The sequence below is a fragment of the Coregonus lavaretus genome, assembly GCF_964263955.1.
Source record: "Coregonus lavaretus genome assembly, chromosome: 12".
NCBI lineage: Eukaryota > Metazoa > Chordata > Actinopteri > Salmoniformes > Salmonidae > Coregonus > Coregonus lavaretus.
This window is the reverse complement of record NC_139999.1, coordinates 47,864,928-47,875,350: the sequence shown is the minus strand read 5'-3', so window position 1 is coordinate 47,875,350 and position 10,423 is coordinate 47,864,928. Positions and strand designations below refer to the sequence as shown.

At 39.9% G+C, this 10,423-nt stretch overlaps 1 protein-coding gene across 1 annotated transcript; it reads right to left on the bottom strand.

The window, feature by feature from the left end:
* Positions 1–1,379: 1,379 nt before the first annotated feature.
* Positions 1,380–10,029, bottom strand: LOC311138713 (neuronal vesicle trafficking-associated protein 1-like; the record flags this gene model as incomplete). Its single annotated transcript, XM_084173506.1, has 4 exons — positions 1,380–1,734; positions 8,208–8,318; positions 9,477–9,593; positions 9,901–10,029. The coding sequence occupies 4 exons, from the start codon at positions 10,027–10,029 to the stop codon at positions 1,543–1,545; spliced, it is 549 nt and encodes a 182-aa protein (XP_084029632.1). The 3' UTR covers positions 1,380–1,542.
* Positions 10,030–10,423: the final 394 nt, after the last annotated feature.

The following is a 10,423-nucleotide window of genomic DNA, read 5'->3' as shown; positions in this document are numbered from 1 at the left end:
TGAACCACGATCCAAAGAATTGGCTTTGGGAATTAGCATAAAGGAACTTCATCTCTTGTTTAATGTGATGGATTACTCAAAGGTTGATGTGAAATGTGTGCATTTTAATAGATATTTGGTTTACAGTTCAAAGCCAATCCATGTTCCTCAATTGTCCCCAAAAAACAGCATAAAATGTACTTCTGTTTAAGTCATTGTATCATTGAACAAACTTAAATTACACCCCTTTAATGACAAATTGTTTTTTTAAAGTAATGAAGCAGTCTCCTGTCAGATGTCTTTTTTAGAGTTGCACTGCACGCGTTCACTCAATCTGGTATTTCTGTATGACTTGACTGCCTTCTAGGGTGACTGACAACTACAGAACCCCATTCAATGGCATTACACATGACCTTCAAGAGCAATGCAAAAACATTCAGTATCAACAACATGGGATATGCTATGCAGTGACAATAAGCATTCACATGCTTTCTCTAGACCTTGACGTAGTGCCTGATCAAACAGTGTTGTTCACAATAAAGGCGAGCTCTACAGACAAATATAGTGAGCGTCATGCCAGGGTCGTGTTCAGTATGGCACAGCGTCGCAAAGTGTTTTGAAAAGGTAGTATCTCCCTGTTTCAAAATGTGTTCCCGTTTCGTGCTTACTGAACAAGACCCAGAATTAAAAGTTCTCTACACATTGGAGTCATTTGACTTCGAAAACATCAATAGGACATGACTTTTGGATTGTATTCATTAAGATTTTAGATTATAAAAATGTATATTCAAGTGAGTCATAGCCCATTCATCCACAAATGGGAGAGGCAAAACCATCTAGGAGGAGAAAAACGTTGTTTTTTTTTATCAGTCATTTTAGCAGGATCTCAAGGGCTAAACAGTACATTCTGACGGTACTTCATATGTTTTTTTTGTAATAAAGACAGTCTGTGTAAAATACATAAGCCTTATAAAGTCATGCATGCATGTGTGGTTAAACCAGCTCCACAGACTATATGGTTCACAGTCAGTTTATATTTGGGGTACTAAAGTGAGATTCTATTCCCCATTTACGTTTGTGTACAAAGATGTTTTGTCAACGAGTGTGGCAAGACATGTTTGTGTGTGTGTTCGCCATAATAAGAACTAACCACGGAAGCTATTCAAACAAAACCGATATCCCTCCGACCGCTGTTCCGGTCTGTGCATACACAAAGGCATCTGTAAAATAATTGAACTGATTAAAACAATACTTAATGCCTGATACATTGCAGTTCTACAATATCAATTAAAACTGGTGCAGCTCAGGAATAATCATTTTAGCTCAAGAACGCTTTTCCAGATTTGGGTTTGCTTGAATGGCACCGCGTATCCTTTCTTCACATGTCTAGATGGTGATCCTAGTACAGAAGGGTGCAACGTTACAAAACGCTGAGATATAAATACATTTTGTAGCACACACATGATTAGCGCTCATGTAGAATTGGGCATCAAGTCAGCTCTATTCATTGCATTTTTATCTGTAACATTCTTAATGTTTCACCTCTGAATACAGCCCAGTGCATTAGGCCAGCTTCTGGTGGGTCTCGGTCTCCTGCTGGGTGACCTTCTCCTCTGACATGACGGTCATCCACGGGGACACGGACCGGGTGATGGTCTGCTTAGCCATGTTGTAGTGGTTGATGATGGTGAAGAGACGCCCGCGCCCACCTGGTGGGTAGTAGCCGTACATCCCCGTCGGCATGCACCGACCTTGCTGCTGCTGCGAGAGAGCGAGAGTTTTAGCAGAGGAACAAGGGGAAGAACTATAAAAATGCTTGTGGAAACCTGTCTTGTTGTCATTACTGAAAATAAGCTAACATCAAGGTGCCACTAATAAAGAGAGAGAAAGGAGAATTGATTCACCATAGAGACAAGTTTTGTCTTGCAAGTGCAATTGTATACTGGATTTTTTTTTTCATTGGTACCTACAAGAGGCATCCCACTGGGCAAACACTGGTTGAATCAACGTTGTTTCAACATAATTTATCAATGCATTGTGATGTGGAATCAACGTGGAAAATACATTGGATAAAATAAAAATCAACCAGTACGGTTTCTCATTTCAACCAGCGTTGTAAACATTGAAATGAGAGTAAAACTTAAATACATTGGCTTAACCTGACTTAACAGGTTGTTACGTCAGTCTAATTTCAACAATCTTCAGAACTATATATACACGTTGAAATGGCATTAAATTACACATAGAAACGTTGGGTGGTTGAAATTGTTTAATTTTATTAGACATTTTATTTGCCATGGTTCAATGTTGATAGTCAAATTGTATGTTTTAATCAGCGTCATTGTTTCAACGTTATGCCAGCAACCTAAATAAAGAGGTATATTGACATAAAATGTGAAGCCACAGTCTAACAATCCCTGCCTGAACAGTGACTACTGGTGTATGAGGGGTATTGCATTTCAGTGAGAACAAGTCTACCATCCAGATGCATACTATAAAGTGCATTCGGAAAGTATTCAGACCCCTTCCCTTTTTCCATATTTCCTCAATCTACACACAATACCCCATAATGACAAAGCGAAAACAGGTTTCTAGAAATGTTTGCAAAAAAATGATAATACCTTATTTACATAAGTATTCAGACTCTTTGCTATGAGACTTGAAATTGAGTCAGGTGCATCCTGTTTCCATTGATCATCCTTGATGTTTCTACAACTTGATTGGAGTCCACCTGTGGTAAATTAAATTGATTGGACATGATTTGGAAAGGCACACACCTGTCTATATAAGGTCCCACAGTTGACAGTGCATGTCAGAGCAAAAACCAAGCCATGAGGTCGAAGGAATTGTCCGTAGAGCTCCGAGACAGGATTGTGTAAAGGCACAGATCTTGGGAAGGGTATCAAAACATTTCTGCAGCATTGAAGGTCCCCAAGAACACAGTGGCCTCCATCATTCTTAAATGGAAGAAGTTTGGAACCACCAAGACTCTTCCTAGAGCTGGCCGCCCGGCTAAACTGAGCAATCGGGGGAGAAGGGCCTTGGTCAGAGGTGACCAAGAACCCGATGGTCACTCTGACAGAGCTCCAGAGTTCCTCTGTGGAGATGGGAGAACCTTCCAGAAGGACAACCATCTCTGCAGCACTACACCAATCAGGTCTTTATGGTAGAGTGGCCAGACGGAAGCCACTCTTCAGTAAAAGGCACATGACAGCCCACTTGGGAGTTTACCAAAAGGCACCTAAAGGACTCTCAGACCATAAGATACAAGATTCTCTGGTCTGATGAAACCAAGATTGAACTCTTTGGCCTGAATGTCAAGCGTCACGTCTGGAGGAAACCTGGCACCTACGGTGAAGCATGGTGGTGGCAGCATCATGCTGTGCGGATATTTTTCAGCGGCAGGGACTGGGACACTAGTCAGGATCGAGGGAAAGATGAACGGAGCAAAGTACAAAGACATCCTTGACGAAAACCTGCTCCAGAGCACTCAGGACTTCCAAAGACAATGCAGGAGTGGCTTCGGGACAAATCTCAATGTCCTTGAGTGGCCCAGCCAGAGCCTGGACATGAACCCGATCTAACATCTCTGGAGAGACCTGAAAATAGCTGTGCAGCAACGCTCTCCATCTGACCTGGCAGAGTTTGAGAGGATCTGCAGAGACGAATGGGAGAAACTACCCAAATACAGGTGTGCCAAGCTTGTAGCGTCATACCCGAAGGCTCAAGGCTGTAATTGATGCCAAAGGTTCTTCAAAAAAAGTACTGAGTAAAGGGTCTGAATACTTATGTAAATGTGAGTTGTTGTTTTTTTATATATACATTTGCAAAAATTTCTAAAAACCTGTTTTTGCTTTGTTATTATGGGGTATTTAATCGATTTTAGAATAAGGCTGTAACGCAACAATATGGAAAAAGTCAAGGGGTCTGAAAACACTTTCCTAAATGCTTGGGAAACAAGCTGTGTATGTTTCAGCTGAGCTATTATCTCAACATGTTTAGACATTGATCAGCTTCCATACTCATTTGCATAGACTATCTACATAACATTGAATAGTTGAAAGTAACAAACTTTTCTTACACAAGCTGTATGTGGGCCCAAGACCATAGGGGGCCCAAGGAGAATAATAATTTTAAAAAACAACAGGAGCCCGCTCTCAATGTTCAAAACACAGCAGAGAGCATCATTTAGTTTCTAAACGTTTCTAAAAAAATAAAGAACTGTGGATTAAGTTGTATCACAAGCACATACAGGTAACTGCCAATAGTCTTTTAATAGCCCCAGGGCCTATGATTTCTTAAATCGGGCCACTTATATAATGAATAACACATATAAAAGAAAATATCCAAAGGTAAAAGTTTTCTATTAATATCATGAATTTGGTATCCTATTTATAGGGCTAATGGTAACTACTTCTAAACTTCCAAAGATCCAATCAACCATGGACGAATGATTGTCCTTTGGGCAAATCAGATGTCAATGTAGACTACATAAACCCAACCTCACTCCGAATTTACTTTCACATACAGCTTGTGTAAGACACGTTAGTTACTTTCAACTAGAGACCGACCGATTTATCAGTTGACAGATATTATCGGCCGATATTAACCTTTTACCGATGTATTTGTATCGGCGTTTAACCCACCGAGAAGGACCGATATACGATGTGGAGAAAACGCTCTGAAAAAAAGCAGTTTTTCATAGAATCGGACATTTTTGTTGTTACATTTCATTATGTGTCCTGAAGAGGGCACTTGGTGCGCTACAGCAAGACTGGACACTCCCACCCAACGCACCTACACCAGTCAGAGAGGAGAGTGAGCTACTGCTTCTACGGTGAGTGCTGAGTAAATAGAAGCTTGCCAGCTCAATAAAGTGCGCTGGCCATATACTGTTACGTGAAGTGTCATGACAAACAATGGATGCTGTCCAAATGTAAATCAAGTGCCTTGCTAATAACATTCAACTTTGTGGTAACAAAGTTACAGCCCTTTAGTGAAGCCAGTGAAAAATTGTGTTATATTTGCTCTTTGCAAATGGTATTCCTCAAGCTCTGCCATTCAAATGTTTTCAGAGACACGAAAAAAACATAGCAGGTTACAAAGTAGCGCTTCGTAGCTACGTTTTGATGTATGGATTCATTGTCACTTGATAGGCACTGGTTCAAATTCACGTTTCGCCAATCGCCACCCCCATTTCCATGACGAGTGCTAGCTAACTAACTTGCCAGATAACTAGCTGTGTGAGAGTACTTGTCGCCGTTCATGGAGGGTTAATGCTATTCGGGATCCTTGGGACATCCCTACGCTAAACCCAAACCTTAACCCTAACCTAACCCAAACTTTAACAATTTGAAATGTCAACTTCAATGGAGTAGGGACGACGGTTCACTGAGGCAACGCTGTCAGCGGCAAATTTTGTGATTGATGTTTTTCCTTTCAAGTGACAACTACCAGAATTCAGTGGCTACAGCCTTACAAATGATGAAAACATAGCTAAATACCAAAACATTGAAAATGTGTCCTATGTCGTTGTTTTCCAGCTGGCTAGCATAAGGCAGCTCAGTTTTCAGAGCCTAGGGGGGGGGAAATGTTTTTGCTGGAATCAGTGCAGTTTATCCTCCTTTCACTAGAGTAGCACAGTTATTCCATTAAATAATCTCAGCTTTCTTGTGCACCTAAATTCTATGTGGTGCTTACATTAATGTTGTTTCCTCAAATTTAAGAAATCAGCTTTGAGTATCTTTGTAGGGCTGTTTTAAGCACAATCTACCTATAATAAACATATTGGCAGATATCGGTTATCGGTGAATATTTCCACTCTAAAATCGGATTCGGATCCAAAAATCCCATATCGGTCGGCCTCTACCTTAAACTATTCAACGTTATTTAGGTAGTCTACGAAAATTAGTATGGAAGCTGATCAATGTCTAAATGTGTTGACAATATAGCTCAGCTGACTCAAACACAGCTTGTTTCCAAAGTTAAGCAGGACACATAGAGGTAGGCATCTGGATGGTAGACTTCTTCTCACTGAAGTGCATTACCCCTCATATTCCAGTAGGAGTCCCTGTTCAGTCAGGAATCGTTGGACTGTGGCTTCACATTTTATTTCGGTTGATGGAATGATGTTGAAACAATGACGTTGATTCAAATATACAATTTTACTATCAACATTGAAACAAGGTCAAACAACATGTCTAATCAAATATGAAATTCTACATAATTTCAACCACCCAATTTTTTATTTTTTTTATTTTATTACATTTAGCAGACGCTCTTATCCAGAGCGACTTACATGAGCAATTAGGGTTAAGTGCCTTTTTCACCTAGTCGGCTCGGGGATTAGAACCAGCGACCTTTCGGTTACTGGCACAACGCTCTTAACCACTAAGCTACCTGCCGCCCCAATTGATGTAGGATTTAAAAAATAAATGTTTCTACATGGAATTTTCAATGCAATTTCAACATATACATACGTTTACATTTTAGTCATTTAGCAGACGCTCTTATCCAGAGCGACTTACAGTTAAGCGAATACATATATTTTTTTTTTTGTATTTTATTTTTTATTTTCAAACTGGTCCCCCGTGGAATCGAACCCACAACCCTTGCGTTGCAAACGCCATGCTCTGTCAACTGAGCTACATCCCTGCCGGCCATTCCCTCCCCTACCCTGGACAACGCTAGGCCAATTGTGCGCTGCCCATGAGTCTCCCGGTCGCGGCCGGCTGCGACAGAGCCTGGATTCGAACCAAGATCTCTAGTGGCACAGCTAGCACTGCGATGCAGTGCCTTAGACACTGCGCCACTCAGTGGTTCTGATGATTATGTTGAAATTAGATTGATGTAACAACCTGTTAATCAGGTTAAGTCAATGTATTTAAGTTGACGTTTTACCCTAATTTCAATGTTTACAATGCTGGTTGAAATTAGATTAAAACATTACTGGGCCCGGTTTCCCAAAAGCATCTTAAGGCTAAATTCATCATTAGAACCTTCATAAGAGCATCTTAAAATTTCTGAGCTGTTTCCCAAAACCGTCTTTATTAACGTTGCACTTGAAATTGCTCGTAATCTAACGCCTGCCTCTGACGCCTCTGATCATTAGATCACCGTTTACCCACTTTATAGACAGAAAATCTCAGCTAAACATAGAATGAAGATGTCTCTCTGTGACCGCCGAAAACGTCATAGTTGAATAGCAAAGCAAGGATACATTAAAATGTTTTTATGAAAACTGAAATAGCATAATAATCTAGCTATTATATAATTAGGTTAAATATTGAGAGCACTTTCATGTGCAATTGATAGACCTACCTAGTAATAAGCCATTAGGCTACATCTGAGTCTTCCATATTCATAACTATTAGGCCTATAGGTTACTATTAGCTAAAAGCTCATGCATTTCACTGGAGTCTAACCAATAACCTAAAGGTTAGGTCTATTGCAACGTCGCTTAACTTGCTACTTCATGTTTAATTATTTTAAATTGTTTAGTGATTTAATTGTAGAATATCTGTAGGCCAACTTGAAGCCCAATTCCTGCCTGCCATTAGGCTACAATGATTTGTTGAGCAATTACAAAAAACATTGTCATCATATCCTATTTTTAGGTCACGTCGATATTGTCTAGCGAACGAGGGAACGAGCGACATTAGCTTTATTAATTCTTGCTCACAATTTAAACAAACTGAAAAATTCAGAATTTACATCAAACATTGCATACAAAATGGTACGAGTAAACACTTAGAATACATAAACTTGGCAAACATAATACAAACACTTAAATACATAATAGGCTACAGAACATTTATTCTCTTGATGGGAAAATTGTGTAAAAAAAAAGACAAAAAAAAAAAAGACTGAATAATCATTAATAATTTAAGAGCTACAGTGAGCTCTTTAGCCTTTATTGTGGAATCATTTTCAGCACGGGACAGCTCCTGTAACGACGCAGTTAAGTTTCACTTTGTAACGAGTGCACTGCGTGGTGTTTTGGGAAACGGGTGTGACATCTTCTGCTGTTATTTTTATGATGCATAGTTAAAACACTATTAAGCCTAAATTCCATCGCTATCGGGAAACCGGGCCCAGGTTGATTACTTTTTTCAAATCCAATGCATTTTCCACGTTGATTCCACGTCACAATACGTTGACAAATTACGTTGAAACAACGTTGATTCAACCAGTGTGTGCCCAGTGGGATGCTTACTGTAGTTGCTTACCATATACATGAAGCCATCTGGACAGGGCTGCTCATATTGGTAGACTTTATAGACCACCAGAAACACCACGCAGACCAGAAATGCCAAAGCACAAATCACCAGCAGAGTGACCTGGGAAGATGAGAGACACAAACATCGCCTCTGGGTTACTGATGGGTCACACTATGCCCAAACCCAAATCAATCCCTAGACGGCTAGCCCCTAGATACTACTCTGTGGTAGATTACTGAACTAGATGGGTGTAAGAAATATGCCAGAATCTCCATTTGCCAACCACAGGGATAGGTGGAGTTATTACCATATCACCTCCACCAATCCAATTATTTCATGGCCCATATTTATATAGTGTCTCAGTAGGAGGAGGAGGCATGCTGATCCAGGATGTCTTTAAAATAGTACAAGTACATTGCACTGACATCTCCAGGGTGTTATGCAATGGCTACAGGCACTTCGAGGAAGGAGTTGGCGGGGAGTGGGAGAGAGGTGTCGGGAAAATCACTTTGTAAAATATGCCAGCCTCAATGATGAGGCCAGGGCCCGTATTTATAAAGCGTCTCAGAGAAGGAGTGCTGTACTAGGACCTTTATAATAAAAAAAGGCTAAACTGGTCCTAGATCAGCAATCCTACTCTGGGACACTTTATAAATAAGGGACCTGATCTTGTCTTGGTCACAGGCCCAAACATAGTGTATGATATCATCAATTTTTATTGACACTGAGGTTTAATAAGAGTTCCTTCTGATTTTCCAGGATGTAGATGATGTCATATTTCTCTACTAGAGTTAGAAACATCTTGCGGAAATCATTAAAGAATTGATATCAAGGGCTGCTATGCAAAACCAGCATGGTGCCAGAGAAGAAAGAACCCACGTAGTCCCTTTCAACTACAGTGTGCATATTACCTACAGAAAAGTAAATGTCTTGCCCTATCTGATAACACATTATGCCTTAAGACTTCAGATTCAAAGATATCAGCATAGTGAGCTGGAAAATACCACAAAGAGCACATGAGCACTACAGAGATAGAAATCAATTGTGCTATGGGATGTCATGGAATGCATTCGCACCAATGTTTTTGATGGACCACTCTTAGATAGTGAGCAGGTATGGCTTTTTAAGGTGGTCTGTAGCCTAACAATTTGCTTCTCAAAGACCTCTATGTAAACTGAGTGAGACATAACCATTACAAGGCCATTGCCATGGCAACAGTTGAATTAATCAAGGGTTGAGGGCTTGAGTGAAGAAGAAGAAGAAGAAAACATGTCTTACTTTAAGTCGTTCAGATACCCCTTCGATGATGCTTATTGAGAATTCTGCTATCTTGGGGGAGTGCAGCTTGCTCTTCTTGTGCTCCCCATCATAGTCTGTTTTGGTCTTTACCACCACCTGAAACACAAAGACAAATGCCAAGATGTAAATAAATAATGTTGATCATAGGCCTGCATGAAGGTGTAACACGGAATCAATTGTAGGCTATTTCCTTAATGTGTGTAATGGAGAATAGACTGATAGATGTTTATTTGAGGCTATTGACAAAATAGTGATTACAATGACACGTTTATTTCTATTGGATCCTTATTTGGTCACATTCATATTATTTCAGACTATGAAGAAAACGGACTCCATTAAAACATTGACGATGGGTAGAGTATATTGCGTCAATAGGCTTTCAATTCACTTGAATAAATATTACCTTGTCGAGTACAGGGAACTGCAGTTGACTGGCATCCAAGGGTGTTATGAGGGGAATGGTGTCGAATCCATCTTCTGAGACGGCTTTGGCGTTGTTTTTGTCACTGAAATTATTCCCCAATTTAACCATTTTCCGAGACGATACGGTGTAAAAACCTGTTCGGAGAAGGACAGGGCGTTTAATAGTGATTGTCTGACGAATACATGCGTCGTCTAAATTATGAATGGCATATGATTGTTTTCGTTTTATCTTAACGTAGCCAATCATTCCTGAGATGAAACAAAAACACACCTGGATAGCAAACACACTGCAATTGATAACAAAACAATCCACGTTGCATATCTATGTTAATTTCATTATAGAATACCAGAAGGAGCGCTCGCAAATAAAACATCATTTGTAGTATCCTTTGGATGTTACTTGCAATTAGCACTATTTATGATAATAAGAACGATAAACCTGTATATGCCATTGACTAATACATCAACCCTTACCTGCTAACGTTTTTTTATTTTAATCCTTG